This window comes from Glossina fuscipes, unplaced genomic scaffold, assembly GCF_014805625.2.
Source record: "Glossina fuscipes isolate IAEA_lab_2018 unplaced genomic scaffold, Yale_Gfus_2 59, whole genome shotgun sequence".
Lineage (NCBI taxonomy): Eukaryota > Metazoa > Arthropoda > Insecta > Diptera > Glossinidae > Glossina > Glossina fuscipes.
Window position 1 is genome coordinate 4580560 of NW_023998431.1, and position 20362 is coordinate 4600921.

The window sequence follows — 20362 nt, forward strand, 5'->3', positions numbered from 1 at the left end:
ATCGAAAAGTAAAAAGCCCAGCTGGACACTCTTCAATAGCAATCGAATCGACGACGAAAGACAACGTCTGTAGATAGCATTTTCGCCCAATTCCAGCAATTGGCTTTCATCGCTTCTTCTGCACTCGACTCTATCGCAACTATGGGCAGCATCACACAATAAGCTTAAATTTATGGCGATATTGTAGAAAATATTTATTGACATTTGCATATTCTACGTGGAGTTTAAAGAAAATTTTGAGTAAAGTCAAAAAGAATTGTGTGAATAAGCTGTGGGGTTTATCCCTATACTCAGTCACTGCTAAAGATGAGCTTTTACGTGATTTCAAATGGCGTTTGCCGATTACAGAGAAATCATCAATAATTTCAGCATTGACTATCAAGTACTTCAAGATGTTTGCTTGCTAAATAGTATGTAAAAGTAAACCATCATATTCCACGTATGCAAATTCGAATTCCGAATTTGCCCATAGAACGCTCTCGTTGTAAATGTACTTACCGTCAAACCACGCCATTGGCGTCATTCTTTCTTGTTGACATCTGGCAAACATTTTCATCGCATAACGCTACAAATTTCATAAAGCAGCGTAGTTTGTTATAGCGTTCAACATGTCGATCTTTGCGGCAAAACAAAAAAAAAAATTCTTTATAGCACTAGATTTCCCGCGAAAGATGTAAAACTTTCGTTACTCGGGATGAAAAGTGTATTTATTTGTGGCAAGAAGACGATAGCTTGTGTTTGGTGGGATTGGAAAGACGTAGTTTATTAAACAGTTAACACCAAAGGCTAGTAACAATAATTAATCGATTCGAACAGTTTGTTGTTAAAAAAAGACATTTGTATTCAGCATTGGAATCTATATCAATCCGCAATCATTTGACTTTTCGATTATCTGCATCAAGTCTTCGATTATGGAAAATACCGACTAGCACGTACTATCGATGTTTCTACACGGATCATAGATCGCTCATATATTAACTCGAAAATATATTTATCTCTGACGGCGACTTATGAAGATTCTGCCCAGCGACCATTGAAGTTTCCCAACACATTCTATATAATTGCATGACTATATGCGAAATCGGACACTAAGTGCATCATAAATGTCTTAACGCTAAAGATTAGGTCCATGAGGGTTGCAGGTCGCGACAAAGTTTGGCCGCATAAAAGATGTATAATCGATGAGCGAACGAAAATTAACGAAAAACCTTATGATATTGGAAGATTTACGGCTGGATGGTGAGAAAGGATTTCTTATAAGAATTTGTAACAAGAAAGTTTTTATTTGCATTAGGCAAAATCTTTGACAGTCAATAACTTAAATGAACATGCAAACAACTTAACATGCTGCATTCAGAGAAGATTGCTCTTTCAATACCCTTTGCCTATTATTATGTAAAAGTATTATTGAAAGTGTGTAAAAATGACTTTTGGAAAAACTCATAACCCGTAGAAAAGACCGAACTAATGTGAACTAATATGATTCAAATTTACAATAATCATTCATTTTCTGCAAGGCGCGCATTAACTTCAAGTCTTATTTTTTACATAAATACTTACTTTTTAAGAGAAGGGAGCAGGCCTGAGAAACGCCCGAATACATCAAGCAAAGTTCATTGATGTCATATGTAATAACAATTTGGACTAGTTTCCGTCTCAAAATATACAAAGTTAAATGTTGTTGTCAGATAAGGACTTATGCGTTGTAAGAACGTTTGTATGGAGGATGGTTTGAAAAATGACCCAACTCCAAATGTTCCATATTCAATTAGTAGATCGAAATTCGATTTTTCGTCGATTGTGGTCGAGAAAAATATTTAATATATTGCATTTGTTTAAAAACAAATTTTCCAAAATAAGGAGTCATAAGGAGTACGGTCGAAAAAATGGTCTAATCGGCTTCATTATTAATGACGTTTCTCGTTGGTTGAAAAGATGTCAATGTACATTAGCTTTGATGAAAATATCTCCAAACTGCATTCTGGAGATCCAGCCGGTAGATACAAAGAACAGACGTTTGGCTGACGGACGGACAAACTTAAAATGAATCGGATGTAATGAAAGAATGATATGCCTCAAGTTAGCCTGTCTATTGCAGGCAACGCTTATACGCATACTTAATGCATTTTTATCGCAAGTAGTGCAGGGCATAAAGAGAGAAAGGAAACAAAGCGAAATTGGGATCCCCTATAAATAAATATGTGTAACACTTTTAGTTATTAAGTCATTTCAATTAAAAGTGAATCTAAAATAATATAATATTCCCCCTAGTAGTGGGCGTTCTTCGTTCGATTGTATTCAAATTCAATCGTTGGTTAAGCGTTTTACTTATTATTATTCTCCATTCCTTTGATATGCAGTTGTGTGCAAATAAATGTCCGTTATTATGGCCATTTCTGAATGATTTGTGTTAGGGCAGTTTTGGCTTAAAGCCAAAAGCCAACATAAGCGAGAATAGAGAACGAGAAGATGTAAAACCAAAAGAAAATTTAATAAATTATTTTCACATCATGAACATTTTAATTAAAAGAATTTACAAACCAATAAAATTTGTTTCTCTTTTCTGCTTTTTTTTCTTGTTTCTTTTCACGATTACACACAGCAAGCCCATCGGGGCCTACCAAACTGGCACATCAATTTTGGTTTTCTTATCCGCCACCGGGCGCTGGCGGAGGCTCTTCTAGTAAGTGTTCATATATAAATGAATTTTTTTTGTTTTTTTGTTTTTTTTTTTTTTTTTTTTTCTGAAAAACTTTAACATCAACAGTTTTATTTAAGTGTTGTGTTGTGTGTGCCTAAATATGCAACAATAAATTGATATTAAATTATGTGTGCGGCTCTGTGTTTGGTGTTTATTGCGTCTGTATTATGTGCGTGTGCCTTTTAGCATATTTGTACCTAACTTTAATATCCATCTATGACGTAACTACCTTCCCTACCCTCCCTATCTACGTACCTTACTCTCCTACAACACAACAAGATATTTTCACTTCAATGAGAAAACAAAAGAAAAGAAAAAAAAAAGAAAAGAAAGAAAAGAAAGCAAAAGAAATAAAATACCTATTTAAGAAGACATAATAATTCATTATTATATATAATTTTATTTACATTGAATTGTTTTCACTCACACTTTCAACTCTTTTTCTTATTAAAATACCTTTTTATTATTATTATTATTATTATTATTATTATCATGAATTCTTGCAATTTACTAATGAAACCTCAAGTAGTTTAATTTATATTATTCTTATATATATTTCACTTTAATAACAACAGTAAAAAATTTCAATCCTTACCCAAAAATTTTAGAAAATTCTGTTTTACAAAAAAAAAAAAAGAAAAAACAAAAAATAAAAGAAAAAAAGAAAAGTAACTCACAAAGATAAAATGTTTTAGTTTTTAATGACAAATTTAGAGTTTTAATAATTATAATGAATGTTAATTAATGTTAATTAAATGATTACATTTTATCTATTATTTCTATTTTTTATACTCACCGCCTAAAGTTACATTGAATTTGACAATTTTTGGGTTGTTCTTAAAAGTAGACTTTGAAAAAGTTGAATATGCGTAAACTTTAAAAAATCAAATAGTTCTTCTATTCAAATTATAACATTTTCAAAATAGTTTTGTTTAGCGTAGCGATCAGAATTAAGCTGGCTAGCGATCTCTACATGCCTGCCAAACGTTTACAGTTCTCATTGTAATATTCAGGAAGCTTTCTTTAGATAAATAAAATTACTATAAAGTTACAATAAATACATTTAGACTGGCTAATATAATAAAGAAATAGGATACAATATGCTTGTACAAAAAGAAAAATAAGAGCAATTACTTAACTTAAATATTAACTAGCAGTTAAACTAACCATTATTTACACTGGAACTCAGTAATAATTTGAAATACGTTTTCCTGGAAAGTTTTCAAGTTAAGCCAACGCCGAGCTTGGATGAACTTTTTTTTCCGCTTGTAAAAAAGCAGACAAAACGCGTCCTATCCTATTCAAAGGATAAGATAATAATAAGTACAGGATGATAGGTCTTCAAGTTAAAAACGGAAATTCATAGATTTATTAAGGAATACATTGAAGTCGTTGAAGTGATTTTTTTCCTCAAGTGACAGACCACCTTCTCGCCAATTCCTCTTACATTTTCTAGGCAAAACACATTAGGTCCGTCGTTAACCTAAATGAGGGCGGGCTGTTATTTTAAGTCAGGTTAACCTAAGTCTGTTAATGTTATATGTAAACGTAAATGTAAAAAGATATCATTTGGTGTGTTGAGAAAATCATTAAAGCGGGTTAAAGCCATTCTTCCCTTGATTCAATGATTTCTCACTTCAAAGATACCTTCGCAGTTTTCCTACTCATTACTTCTTCATTATTGAAATATATAAATATTTCATATATAATTTAATTTAGCCTAAAAAAAGAAAGCTCATATAACAACATAGATCTTAGGTAAAATGTTATTTCAAATGTTTTTCACGCTCAAATTCTATGAAATTTTAAAATTGATTTCACATCAAACCTATCGTTGGCCCGCGTCAGTTTCTTTGCACTGCAGTCAACCAATCGCAAACACCCTTAAAGTTAAACGTATTTAGCTCTATCGAAATTGCGTGCTTAAGTCTGACGGTTATTCAATAGGTTGCTGATGTGATTTAACGAAAAGAAGGCAAGAAATTCTGACTTAGTTGGTGAGTATTAAACGATTCGGTTCGAACCGTATATGATCTCTTACTTGAATTAATTTTTAGCGTAATAATTAAATAATTCAAATTTTCTTTCTTTCTTTCACATTTTTATTTTTATTTTTCGTAACCATTATTTTAGGGGATTTAACTTCTCCTCTATTGTTGTTGTTGTTATCTAGCGAGTACCACACATCGTTTAAATCAATAATTTGTACATAAAAGTAAAAAAGAAAATAAAACTCGTGTGTGTTCAAAAAAAAAAGAAAAAAAAAAAATTAAAAATATTAAAAATAAGAGTAAAACACAAACAATAACAAACAGTAACAAGTCGCTCGTTTATCATTGTAACTGTAAATGTTCGGTTCTATTTAAAATCGTATCAAAAACTATATATATTCATTTATATATATATATATGTAGATATATATATATATATATACATATCTTGAAACGAATAAATCTGACTTTCTAACTTTTAGAGGTAAGGCTTGAATTTGACCAAACAAACAAAAACTTTCTATTGTTTAAAAAATCTGATTGAGATTACGTTTCGATTTGCTCGTTATATTTATTTAGATAGTAATGAAAATGCTTTTATGCGAATGCTTTAATAATGGTTTTTTAATTTTTCTTTTGCTTAAGATTTTCAAAAAATATTTTCGAAAATAATTTTAACATTTCATGATTGATTGTAGTGAACTTAGAAAGGCTATGAATAGATATGGCTTGGCATAATAATAAACTCTTCTCATAGGCAAGCTTTCTTTAATATCCACTTACACCAACGATGACTGAATCAATACGTCAAACAAAATTGTTTTTACACGAAATGACGTTCGCAGCTAAGGTAAAAATTGATAGGTGACAAATTTCTCTTTATTTTAATAATTGTCGCATAACGTACTTAGACGTTAAATCGAAAGAATCTAGACTAGCAACTTAGCGGTTGTTCATTCAAATCTCAAGTGCTTAGAGACTTTACTCCTAGAATTTCTTCCTCTGGCTAAGTAAATTGGAATAATAATAATAATAAATCGATTTATTATCTCAGTCACTGCATAAAAAAATTGGTGCCTCATTTTAAGAGAATGAAAACAAGTAAAAACACTGCAGTTGTCCACGGCCCAGCATTAAATGCCCTACGTCACCTTATAGTTAATCACATATCGACTTTTCCAAAAAAGATTTTATTTTCGAATCGATTAAAAAAGCCGTCCGATGTAAACCATTTTCACCACCTCTCGTTCTTGGGCCAAAACACGTCAGTATAGCAAATTTCATCAAAATAACTCAAAAATTGCGGTCTGCAAGCTGAACACTACAAAAGAAGACGCACAGATGGATACATGGAGAGACAAGTTTAGATCGATTCATAGAGTGACTCTGAATAATAAGTGTCTCAAGTTCTTCCAAGTGCTGCATACATCCGCGCAAACTTAGTATACCCTCGTACCACAATTGGTGTAGAGTATAATGGGTATTCATTATTAAAGACGATATTATCTATAGATAGTTATTTTGAAAATAATGAACCTTTTTAGATTAACGAAAATGTCATCATAAGTGGTTGTCACGCTATTAGAAATTTAGGACAGCTATTCGGGAAGTACTCAAGTTTTTTTAAAAGTCATTACAAGAAATTCATTCATAATCAGACTTGATGTCCAAAGAGAAAAGCTAGACGTTAGTGAACGAGTGGGAGTATCAATTATAATGTTACGATTAAGAAGCATATTTTTTCATTGATCCAAGATCCCACCCCCAGCGATTATTCACGATTTCGATAATAATCAGAAGCAATGTTAATGAGGTTTGTCGAACTAAAGCAGTGCTAAAGCAGTTTCGACCACTGCGAAAGTCGATGGGGCAACTTTGACACATTTTTTAGATTAATTAAACATTGCTTTCTTCCGTTAGAGGAATTATTTATAAAGATATCATATGTCGTCTTCCAAGAAGAGGTGTCATTTAAAGCTAAACGTACAATGCAGCCATTATTTTACTAGCGGCATGACAGATAGCGTATAGTATTAATTTTGAACTAAGAAAAGTCGGCCAACATCGTTCGATAAGGCCTTCACTCACTGCAACGTTTGAACCGGCAGCGTACCATACTGTCACAGGCTCTGATTGGAGAGGTTGTTTGACTATTTCTCCTGGGCTTTCGAAACTCATGTATTTTTTGCATCCAAGCAGTGAATGTGTTTAAAATCTTCCTAACTCTCGCTTTTTGAATCTTACCGCAATGCGAGTGATACGTTGAGAGGTCACAAGCGGAGCGAAGTTGAATTTGAAATTTCTTGTTGAACGGTCGTGCATTTTCTTTTGCTCCTTTTGATGTTACATTAAAACATGTGCTCTAATTCTAGTCGAAAAGTGACAAATTCAAAAATGTTTAAACGCTGTTTAAACTTTTATAAAAAATTATTTACGGAGAGAAATATTTGCGCCTTATTTAAGAGATAACATCACTCTAGCATTCTAAAAAGAACTGTATATTTAGTGATTTCTATCGAATGAAAGCAAAGATCTTAGAATCGAAATACTCTAAGAAGTTGTTAAGCACGTGTTCCAGTATGCAAAGAAAGAAGATGTATTTTTAAAATATATTAGAACATTGCAACAACAAGTCCATTCCCGCTAGACATTTCCCTTTGCGCTTTGTCGCAAGAAATCGGTACAAATTTGAATCGAAAATAAGAAAAAAAAAAAAAAGAGAAAGACAATCGCTTAACCAATACGCTTACAGCTAACAAACTTAGATGCTTGGGCACTGTAAAAATATTGGTTTTTATGTGAACATATTCGGAAGAAAAATTTCAATTTTCGGCTAAAAAATCCTATTCTAATTAGAGAGATTGCAAAAATTTGAAGTGAGGAAAAAAAGTGAAAATGGTTGGAATTGCGCTGACGACCGTTTCGGAAAATGCTGTTTCGGAAAGCAAGGTGCTTGAAGTTTCAAGTACGTGTAAATTGCTATAAAACTATGTTCGAAAGATCAAAGTTTTGGGCCATCTCAAATTTTTCCACGCTTGCAGTCGCTTTCTTACATCATACTTTGCTGCATAAAGCGTCACTTAAGCCAACAAAAAAATGTTAATTTTCTGCAAAGTCCTGTGTACAAGTGCTTAATAAATGCGTTTTATTATACCAAATATGTACCGTATTGACGCATAACCGTCTGCTATTTTCGTACTTCCCGTAAATTTTGTGGTTATTTCTCCACGACGGAACTTCTTGAGTCTCTAGGCGACAAAGTGAATCAAGTGGTTTTTCCAACACGTTTATTTTATTGGCTTATTACACAAGATTTCACACATTTTAAAGGATGTGGTGTCAGAACCCTTTCGCATTCGATATAAGTTCGAAATTATAAAAAGTGAACGCATGGCTTTGTTTAAAATTGCGATGGGCTTTTATTACATTGAAATGGGCATCAGTGGTAGTGAGTGTTTCTCTTCTTCTTTTTTTTCACTTTAAGACTTTGAATTCATATGGATGCAAATGGATGTCTTGTGGTCTAGTGGTTAGGATGCCCGTTATTTTACACAGGAGACCCAGGTTCGATCGTTGTACTTTACTGGTAACTGTACAACTGTACATTTTTGGGCAGCGAAGCGCGCATGTGCTTTGCTAGGTTGGTGAGGTCAACAACTCATTTGTGATCGAAGGGAAGGTTGTAGAAATTATTTTCTGTAGAGAACACTAATATTCGACTTGAGGAAGTATGGCTAATAAGGATACGTTCGCATACAAAATAATAATTTATTTTTGGTGCAAGTTTGCATCCAGAAGAAATTTCTGGGAAATATCTTAATTTCTTTGCTGTATCTATTCAAAGCGAATTTCCACCTTTTAAACTATACGTGTCACGAAATGACAAAGAGTAAAGTAAGAAAATTATTACTAAGATGAAAAACTCCTTCCAAACTTTTTATTTTTTTGACAAGAAACCTGAGTCTTTTCAAACCGATCTCACCTTCCATATCCATTTAAAGATCGTCTCGTCGAAGTTTCACTAATGTATTTTTGTGTAAAAATTTCCTTAAATGAACAGGAACGTTTTCTAAAGAGTCCTCTTGCCGGCTGAAAGAAATTAGGAAATAAGAAACAGAACGTTAGCTCGTAATTTCCAGCAAGGATTCTTCTCAACGCTTGAGGTGCAGCATTTAATTTAAAAATAGATTCTTTCCTTCACATAACGGGTTTTTTTTCGGACGTATTCACCGAATGGTTGATGGGGAGAGAAGGTGACTTTTTGATACAGTTATCGTGACGCGATAATTGCCTCTTAAGAACAAGAAGAAGCAAGAAAGTCCCCATTATTTCTCATAGCGTTTTAGAATATTTAAGGAAAGAATGAAAACTTGAAAGTTTCATCATTTAATGCGTTCAAGTTTCATATACAGCTGCCGTTTGTTTATTTAAACTAACTGTCGTTAGAAAAATTTGTCATTTATCGATAAGATACGCTTTCACTAGAGTCACATCTAAGAAATTTGAATGAGTGAGTCTTTCGCCATGTCAAATTTCTTAAGTCAAATGTAATTCTAATCATTGACGAAAATTGATTACGATTCAACTAACTTAGTATGCTTGTCGTTATCGCGGGTCGTCCTTACGAAAGAAAGCAAAGTAGATATCTTTAAGCTCTTACACGGGAATGTATATAAATAACTGCATGTAGCATGCGATTCATATTAAATAGATAGTAGATTATAGAAAATTTCGTTCTTTTTAATTTTTTTATTTATTTATTTTTTTTTAAATTGAAATACAAAAAAAAAAAAAATGTAGAGTTTAGTAAAATCAATTAGAATTAAAAACTTCGTAAACCATAGGCAGATCCTTATTAGTATATATAAATGTATGTTAGCATATATATAAATATACCTACATGTACATTTATACATTTATTATATTTTATATTCTTTTTTATATGTTAACCCTCCAGCAATAAAAAATAGTGTTGCATTTATAAACGCTACATTTAATGTAGAGCATCCCGTGATACCTTGGCTTGAAAGATTTGTCCGAAATCTCTCAAATTTTCACACGAAGCGTCTGTTTCATTCATAAGCTTAAGTTTGAATACCTTTTGCTATTCCTGTAGAGTTCTTATTATTGATTTGAACGAAGTCGACATAATCGAAAAAGTTAATGAACTGCTTGTCAATTCTTCTTACATTAAGAGATAAGGAAGCTTGCTTTCTTCAATAAGTAAAAGTTTGAATTCATTTGGAGATCTGAATTTTATGAATTTTTCATATCTCTCATAACTCAACCTAATTGATAGAATTGTAATGTGTTTAATAAATTAAAAATAATATGTTTAATGCTGACTAGAGAATAGAAAAAATTTTGATTAAAGTGAGAAAATGAAAGACGAAAAATTAACATCCGACCTAATGATTAACTGCATTATAATGTCTTGTAAATAAGCATTTAAATCCCTCAACACTGACACTTGTTTGCAGATTCCGTTATGGAACGTTCCATAGCTTGATAGTGTACAAAAAAAGTACCTTTCAATAGGCTAAACTATCTCATTTCAATAAATTTCATACCCACAAATTTTAGATTAGCTTAACTTAAGTTTTCTAATTTCTTTCTAAAATTAATTTTAGTTGATTGATGGTCAGAAAACTAATTCTTTTCCTTATCGAAAATAACTAAAAACATTATATCGGTCAAGGACCAGCATTTAATACCCTACACTACTTTACTTAATGCAGTTACTCATACAATGACTTTTCAAAATAGCACCTTATATGGGAAGTGATCTAATTCGAATTCAGTTTTAATACTGTGCGTCTTTGGACCGAAAGACGTCAGTGTACCAACTTTTATCAAAATATCTCAGAAATTATCGCCTTTACGTTGAACACAATAAAATAAGACGAACAGAATGATCGACAGATAAGTACAGTAAACGTTCTGCCTATCGGAAGCCCTCCCTGGTGTTGTATACATTGGTACAAATGTAATATAACCTTTAACACAAGCGGTGTAGAATGTCATTGTATCCTCCAAAATAAAAAGTAACCAGATTAATAGCTAAATTTATAAAATTTATCGACAATGTCTCAACCTCTAGATCAATTTTTCGTGTCTTGTACGTAAAGAAGTGAGAGAGAGAAAACTAACGACCAACGCATGATATAAGTAGGACATTATGGACTTTAAAGTTTGCGGAAAGAGATATGTTATTGTGAAATCATTCTCCGCGATGAAGTTTAATTTTTCGATTAGTTTATTGTGCATTTTGTGTAAAGTATCTAAAAATTCTTTGGTTCAAGAATCATGATCGGGCGAGTAGTACGCTTAATAGAGAAGAAGTACTGATTTTTAACGTTAAACAATTCGTTCGCGCCGCTGAACGCTTCATCCGCGTTCATTAAACTATAACATGTTTGAAGCAATAAGATCAGTAGTTATATATATATCAATAAACAATGAGCTTTCCTATTCCGCCATACTGGCCAATCGAATTCAAAGAACAACAATATCCGCCAAAGCGGATTTCAGTTCGTCGATGCACCTGAAAGTCCATGAAAGAAACGAGCTATTAAGAAGGAAGTTTAGTAAGACTTTCAAACTATTTAATAGTAAATGTTTTCGAGTCCAAACTTTTCGAGACGATTATGTCCCATTTTTCTTTATTTTCGTTGCGGAACTTATATAATTCGAAAAGGCTAAGGCAGAATCAGAATCTCTGATTACTTTTTTATTTTCTAATGCGATCACAATAAATTTATATATATTTTTATAGAGCGGTCCACGGTTACGTAGCAAACGGTCAGCGTTACGTAACAAACTCACCTGTGTTGTCTGAAAGTTAATTCTGATGCAGCGTCTTGTAAAAGTGTTGCGGTCGGTTGTATATCTCGTCACAACACGCAGATGCTGCTGACAAACAATAAGGGAAAACACGGATATGCTCAAGACGAAATAAGCATTTTTATTTAAATCTGGCAACTCGTTACATTGCATGTGCTTCCTATGTTGTTTCTCATACATACAATTGCACAAATTTTTGCCATTGAATGTAGTAACGATGTGCATTCCAACTCTTTGGGAAATCTATACAGTGCCAGTTTCTTTCTTTTTTTTTTTTTGGTGTATTGGCTACGGAAGTTTCGAGAGAGTCAATAACCAATGATAGATAAAAAAATTGAAATTGATTGAAATTTTAATTAACTCAACTAAAGTCGATTTGTATGTTCTTAGAGTTAATTTAGTAAACTAAACGTTAGGAAAATTTACAATAAAAGACAAGAAAAAATATTTCTCTTGAAAATGATCGCAAAGTTTAAGGGCTGGGTGTATGGCTTTTATACCCATCACCGAAAGATGATCATTTTGTCAAAATGTTTGAAACGCCTAGAAGAATGCTTTAGAGATTCCGTATTCTCGATCAGAATCAAAGTACAACTCAATTTAAGCATGTCTGTTTGTCCATCTGTCCGTCTGTGTAATATCTATTGTGAATATTCTTTTGGTCACAAAAATGAAACTATCGATTTTAAATTTGTAGAAACATTGGAAGCTCGCGCACGTAGGTATTGAAAACGAGCCAAATCGGTTGGAGGACACGCGAACTGTACCACAGTTCAATATTATTGTGTACCAAATTTAATTTTTTTTTTCGAATAATTTTATAACACGCACAGGCAAGCTTCAAAAACTCTACAAAGTATTTTTGGGATGCGTCTAAGTATGTCTACCTGTCCGTATGTCCCTTTTCCAAACTGCGTAATATTTAGGCTATAAATTTGCAAAGCCGCTTAAAAATTATGTAAATCGGTCATAGAAGACGCCTGAAACGCCCAATAGTCTGCACAACGAAAACTGAGAACACCTTCGCTTTTGCTTGTTGCTCATAAACTACAACCGATAGACGATATCGAAAATCAATCATGTCCATCCAATATTAAAGAATATGTAAACTTAAATATTTTTCCTTTTTTCCAATCGTTCATAGGATAACGGTGATGGGTACAAAAGATTCGGTCGCAGCCGCAGAATATAACCTTCTTCTTATTTTATACGAATTAATTGTTGTTTCGTGTCTTTTTCATTTTGTTTTCATTATTTTTGAACGTTGGGCCGAATAGTTGAATTTGCTTACAAATGTAAGCAAATACATAAACATCAAAGTTAGAAACAAAAGCTCTTTGGCATTGCAATGAATTGTGTTTGGTTATTCTGAGAGACCACGTAGTTCAATTTAGGTTTATTTTTGTATTTAACTTGACCAAAGCGATAGCAGATTACATGAAAGCAATGCTTTAAGTGTTCATTTCAATAGACGGACAACGGATAGGCAGAGAGATGCATATCTTCAAAAAATTACGTGTTATTATATGAATTACATAAGAATCTTTTGGTTTTTTTCAGTAAGTTTAGCGTAAGTTTACTTAACCAAATTAATGAAAACGTTCATGCGAATTTATGCGCGTACTGTTTGCTTTGTCTTTATATTATACATATAGTTGTATTTATTCCCTTTACACACAAATGCATTAGCAGTGTATGCGTTTATTTGCATAATTATGTGAGATAATAAATTTATAATTAAAGGGTGTTCCCATGTGAGGTGAACAAAAAAGAAAAAATAAATAAATAATTTCCTTATTTAAAAGATAGTGACGCGAAATAACGAATAAACTTGAGTGTTGATTCTCTTTCATTTATTGTTTTCAAAAAAAATTTGCCTAAACCTGTTGAGGTAATCAGCGAAAAGTAATCTTGACATTAACTTTTACATTTGTCTACGGCTGACGATGTTCCCAAAAGAATAGGTTCAAGAGTGCGACGCAGGCATGATGATTTTTTCTTTTGATCAATTCACATAGTGTTAAGAGCAGCACGATGATGTCACAATACCGTGGTGGTATTTAAATTTTCATTAAGTTATCATTAAGAAATGGCAAAAACTTTGAATTTAAATTAAATTTAATATAAAAAAAGTCCATTTGTACGGGAACACCCTTTGTATAAATTACATACCGATGGAAGTTTGAGTATGAAGTTAAGGTCAACTACTGCTTTTAACTATTGTTATGCAGTTTTTGTAGTATGAAAGCATATCTGATACATACCTTAACCAGTGCAAAGGGAATACGTAACGGAAGTGAAAAGTTTTTAAGAAAATTTCTCAACGTTTTTACCGAACAATTTAGGGCTAATGTACTTGTAATAAAATGCTTAACATTGCGACATATATAGGTAAAAAACATACTATCTACACATGCAAACAGTACGTACACTGCATAGTTCAAAACATATTTTAACTATTTTTAAATTACATACAAAAAGAATAAGTAATAATTTTTTTGCGTCTGCGTCGAATCTTGGACACCCTCCATCATAGTCAGTGCTTTCAGTGAATTGCAAGTTTTCTTATACCAAAATTTTTAAACGATTCCAATCGCGATATTCATTGTAAATCGTGAAGGCACCTAGAAGGCAAAAGTAAAGTAATTCTTCGTTGTCGTTGCATTCAAAATTGTAAAAACACTTTTGTCATCATTAACCAAATTTCATCTGGCAAATTAATCGATTTTCAATCTTTTGTCACGATTTTGTTTTTCCTTTGGAAATGGCTAAGAGGGTGTACGATTATAAGAACTGAGAAGAATCGTGCGGGAAATAAAAGTTCACATTGGAGTATGTACTTAATAGAATTTTTGGTACTCTTCTGTTCTCGATGACATATATATTGTATAAGGTGAGGGGATTAAAAACAATCAGCACCAAGCCCGAGTATGCAATAAAAGACTACTGACTTGATAGTGAGAATTTAGTGTAATTTTTATTTAAATGGAAATCGGGTAACAATGGGGATTTTGTGAAATAGATAAGCCAGTCTCTAAGATATATATTTGAATGTAATTTTTCAAAAACCACGTAACTATTTAAATCAAATTTCTAATCATTCCTATAATAATGAATGGAAATATAATGAATTTTTCAAGTTTTCTTTCGGTTTGCTCGTCGCCACATCATTGTAAACAGTTAATGCAAAGTGTTATACTAGAATTCTTACATTAATAAGAAGTCCAGCAATCCATAGAAGGATATACGGACATAATAGCATATGGCCGCAGAGATATACGGGCACCATTCAATTACATGTCAATTCATAATCTCACGATTAATCTATAGGATCTCTATTATCTTGATACGGGAATATCTATAAAATGGCTGAGAAATTTAATTTACCTGAATTTTTCAAATGACGGGCATAGTACGCTAAATAAAATATAACAACTAAATGAAAAGAATGAAAAATGGTAAAAAAAATACTACTTTGTCTACAGTGCATATAAAAAATCGACGTACATTTATTCCTGAACATACAATCATACCTTCTTATAAACATATACACACACATGCATACATGCAAACATACATATACAAGTATCATATTCATATGGTCACACATTTATATGTATTCGATTTTCCTAATAGCTAACCAAACAATCAACCAACCGAACAACCAACCAGCCAACCAACTAAATAACAAAAACAATAGCACACTACTTAACTACCAGTAAATGTGTCGATGTGTTGTTGTTCATGGTGCATAAAAAGGGAAAGAGAAAGAAAGAAAACAAAATATATTCTTCTGTTAAGAAAGTAAAAAAAAAAGTCAATTTGTATGGAAAACAACTGTATGTGAATGTTTGTTCTTTATTTTGTTTTTTTTAATGTTTTTGTCGAGGAATTGTTGTTGAGCAAACAACACCTATTGAAAATATTGAAAGCGGTTAAATGGTATAAACAGCGATTGAACTTCGTATCTAACAAAAAGTAAAAGTGTTACATAAATAGCAACAAAAAAAAAAAAAAAAAAAAAAAAAAAAAGGAAAAAAATTAAAAGGCTTATAAATGTATAAATTTTTAGATCAGCAATAAATTCTCTTATTCGAAAAGCAATAAATTTTAATACAAGGGAGAGATATGTCACCGCCACCAAATTTAAGCAATTATTTGATGGCAGTTCGTGGTATTGAAAAAGCTAAAAAACGTTATCGTTGGAAATGTAAGTTAATGCATAGGAATCCCTGTGTTTGTGCATATGTACGCGCTTGTTTGAATTTATTTGTGCGTATGTGTTTTGATGTGTTGTATACAAATTTTAGCTATATGAAAAACAAAAAAAAAAAAAAATAAAAAAAAAAAAAAAAATGCTTCAACTCTTGGAAATTTACGAAACTAAGTCGACGAAAAATGAACTCTTAACTTAAACCCAAATAAAATTACATAAAATTGATTACAAAAATTTTATAAAAAATTAAATTAAAATTAACAAATTAAAATTGCCTCCCCATTTATTTGCGCATCTGTGGACGATACCTACAAACTTAATATCTAAGGTAAATCTATGCAGATTGCCGACTTGTTTCTATTAATTGTGCGAGCGTGCTATACCGTGTATACATCGGAAGCATTTATCTGCAAAAGGTTTCTAAGCTTGTAAAAAAATATCTTCAATGAACATACACATCGTTATTTTCAATCACTTACAATAATTAATTTATCGAACGAAACCTTTTCTCATAAATATTGTATCACTTGCCTCTAATCTAAAACTCGCCCATTCCATTTCTAAAAAAAAAAAAAACAATTTGTTTGCAACAACAACCTTGAAAGAAACTATTCATTCATATTATATTTTCTGCTACTTAAATAGCCTGAACGAATATACAATAGGATAGGACGGTTGCCTATACCCCAGCTGTCTTAAGAGAACGATAAACTTATTATTCTATTTTGATAAGGCATTTTGATAAATCTGCACTCATGCAAATTAGCCAACACTGAACGTATTTAGACAAAACCTTTGAACAATAAAATGATTATTTGATGGATCTTTTTGGTGTAAATAGTTTGTTATCAAGCAGAACCTATCTATTTATCGTTGATATAGGCGTGTGGAAAGACCCCATTCTATAACATATAAATCCAAGCCTCGGCTGAAATCTACTCGAAACATCATTGATACTGTTACTGTGTTAAAAAGAATTCATCAACTTTCCTTTGCCAAAAGTGCACATTTGCCTTTATGTGATGTAGAGAAATTGAAAAAAAATTTCAAAGTTTTCTGAAAGTAAGTTAAAAAAATTTTACGTTCATGAGAGGTCAACTGAATGCAATAAGTTCATCGGGAAGTTAGTTAGTTAGCAGCTTAAAAAAAAAAGATTTTTTTCGGCAAATTTTTTTCGGATGAAGGAAAAAGCTGCAGAATAATAACATTCAAGGAGGTTATTAATCATACATATAAGTATTTAAAAAAAAAAAAAAATATTGCTTTGGAAAAATATTAAAAAATAACAACACAACAAAGCCATTCTCGCGAGACATTTCTAATTTGAGGCGGCACGGACTGTAATTGGTCCAAATTTAGATTAAAAAAAAAAACAAAACCATTTAATCCACGCTTCTATATCTAAACGATTCCGTGGCGCTGTTTGTGAATATTAATTTTTGCGTGATTGGCAAGTATGTAAATGAAAAAGTGTAACTTCCGACTTAATGTTCCGAGTTTTATTAATAAAAAATGTTGCAACTAACTAATTTATCGAAAATATCTTACGTGAGCCCTTAAAGTATGTTGCACAAGATTTGAATGAAAAAAAAAAAAAAAAAAAATTAAACTCGTTTGAGTTTCGTCGTCGTGTGGCGTGCCATTTTCAAAAATTTTACTTCAAGATAAACACGCGTGTTAGGTTTCCACATGTGCTATAGAGATCCATTTTTTATACCCAACACTGAAGTATATTTTTTTTTTTCATAATGTATGTAACACCTAAACGGAAGCTGAAGCGAGCCTATAAAGTATATATATGTGAAGGTATGTCCGCCTGTTCGTCTGTCCGTCTATGTGGTGTGTGTTGTTGGCACTCACCCGATTGATTTCAAATTTAGTGGAAGCTTTTGCATGCAGAATGGTATTGAAATTAGCCCAAATTGGTTGGAGTAGTAGCCCGCTGTGGCCTATAAGTTCAACGCAACTTCGCTTTTTTTTAACAAAAATTTGTGACTTTTTGCTCGTTGCTCAGAACGAAACACTCTACTCCTTACGTGTAAAAATGGGAAAAATCGGCAATGTCCGCACAAAGTTACACGCGATTAAATTCTCTTCTTTTCACCTTTGCGAGGTTTTGTGCTTATTTATCATACGGCAAAGAAGACAGAATGTTTAAAACTATTTTGTACATTACTCGAATGAAGATATATTATCTAAGAATGGGTTAATGTTAGAATGAATAGGGTAGACAGCCCGTTTAGTTTTTTCTTAATAATACCAAAGATATGGGTATCAAATAAAAGGACTTGAGGAGTAGAATGCGAAAAGTACAGTGGTAACAAGTATTCTTTTCGATTTTTTCCCTCGAAGATTTCTCGCTCGTAAGTAACTCTATTGCCGCATCTTTCCAAGACAGAACCGCACGTTTTACGGTTTACGTGTGGTGAAATGAGAAGAAAAAAGACATACTTTCTAAGTATATTCCGTAGTCGAACTCGTAATAAACTTCAAAGATTTGGTCTCAAACTTTTAATTTCTTGGTAAAAGCAGTGAAGGCTTTCAAATTGCTCTCGGCCTCAACTCTGCTCAAAGGTCACCTTCATTTATTTTTTTATTTTTTTTTTGAGATGCTTTTAAGCGAACGGAAACATTTTCCAGAGATATTAGCGCAGCCAGAAATCAGCAGGCAAGACATTAGGTAGCAACTTCCCTGCAGACATCCATTTGATGCAAGTATTCTTGTTGTAGCGCCTGACAAAGAGTTGGAAATTTTTCAAGACAACAACATTTTTGCTGGTAAAAGTATCTATTTAACCAATAAAAAATATATATAGTGGTGTGGTACCACTTAAATTCCTTCCCCCAATGAAGGCTTTAGGCCACAATTTTATATGCGAAATTACTCGTCCGTATTTGTTTTTTTCAGTTCATTTCAAATTTATTTAACATGAGAGTTTACTTGACGAGATGATTTAAAGTGCTACGCATGCAAAATGTTAAACTCTACTGCACACATCGAACGTGATAAACGTTGTTCTCGGCAAATACATTTTTTAAGCCTTTGAGGCAGCCTTCGATTTTTCGGCATCTTATTCGGGTATTCTATATGAATTGATTTCGTTTTGGATGCAAGTCCGGTCTTATTTTCTGAAAACGAAATGAAGGACAAACAAATAACTTCCTCTTCGTTCTTATTGATTTTAAAATTCATCTCTATTTGTTCTTTGGTTGATTGATTGTTTGATTAATGTATATATATATATGTGTGTAATATATTAAAATGAAACATATAAGCGTATGCTTTAGTTAAATTTTTTTATTTTGGATAGCATACGTATGTAGGTGTTTGCTGGGTTTTAAAGGAAACAAAATTTCCCAACTTATCATAAGTAATCATAAGTGATTAATAATAAAGTAAAAGATTTATTGAATTTGATTTAAGTTTAAATGATTTTTGAGATGCAGTTTATGCGATCCGTTTCAATATTTATTTATGCATTAATTTTAATAAGCAATAATTTGGTCAAAAAATTTAGTTTTCTTAATTTTATGTAATTACAATAAATTAATTATTTCTTGAAATGTCTTATGGTCATATGCGTGCTATATGAAAATAGGTTTATTAATTTACCAACTGCGAAGCCATACGATTTCAACAACATAAGGTTACAGTTAATCGTACAGTAAAACCAAACAAAGGTAAACAATTAACATTTATTTTAAAACTGAGCGTAGCATTTCTTTGAGATATCTTGACTGTCATGAAAGAGGCACCGCGCCGCATCGAATAATTATTTCGTTTTTGTAATCAATACTGGAAGATATATTAGAAACCTTTACTAGAGTGTCAGTTAGTCGCCAAAAATATACATGTTTTTACATCTCCGTTATATTCGTGAGAAAATATGTTCGTTCGTATGCGAAACGTATTCACTTCGTATCTGAATTTTGTCATTACACTCTAACTAATAGCCGATTTACGCATGATGGTTTTCACCAACAATTGCAATCTTTTTCTCGCAGGTTGGTATTTGAGAATAGGCGATTAATAACCGGTTCGAGGACAAGCTTACAGTGTTACAGTGTTATACTGAGAATACCTCGATTTAAGTCTATAAGTCTGTCTGCCTGTCTGTATAATGTCCATCCATTTATTTTTCTCTTTGCCCTAAAGGGCACATTTTTCAAGATAATTTGATAAAATCTGGTTTGTTTTGGTCCAAGAATTGATTATGTTGAAAATAGAAGCCATCGAATTTTTATTACAATCATTCCACATATATAATGCTGTATTCTGAATTGTATTATATTTTTTTTTCTATTTTCATTTATTACCAACGAAGCTTGGACCATTTTCTGAACCACTTGTCATTGTTTGAAAGAGTTCTTATGTCATTTTCGAAAAAATTAGTAAACTATTTGGATGAGACAAACAAACGTACGTACAAAATATTGACGTGCAAATGTGTTTTATTAAATTTCGACGACAATGATCCAATTTTCGCGCACCCTTTCACAGAAAGATTATCACGAAAAACGACAAAAAAATGTCAAATCTTAAACATTCTATAGCGAAAATATTATATAGAGAATATAGGGTATCATTAGCTTATTTTTACCCGAATGTAA

The 20362-nt window shown here is 32.1% G+C and overlaps 1 protein-coding gene across 1 annotated transcript in view; it reads left to right on the plus strand.

Annotated features, from left to right (window-relative positions):
• The first annotated feature begins 883 nt into the window (after positions 1-883).
• LOC119637437 (transcription factor SPT20 homolog) overlaps positions 884-20362 on the plus strand; it is a 30788-nt gene continuing 11309 nt past the window's right edge. The window contains exons 1-2 of the mRNA XM_038033457.1: positions 884-1239; positions 2603-2683. Coding sequence (XP_037889385.1) covers positions 1182-1239; positions 2603-2683 — 139 coding nt within the window. The 5' untranslated portion in view covers positions 884-1181. The remainder of the gene's footprint in view (positions 1240-2602; positions 2684-20362) is intronic.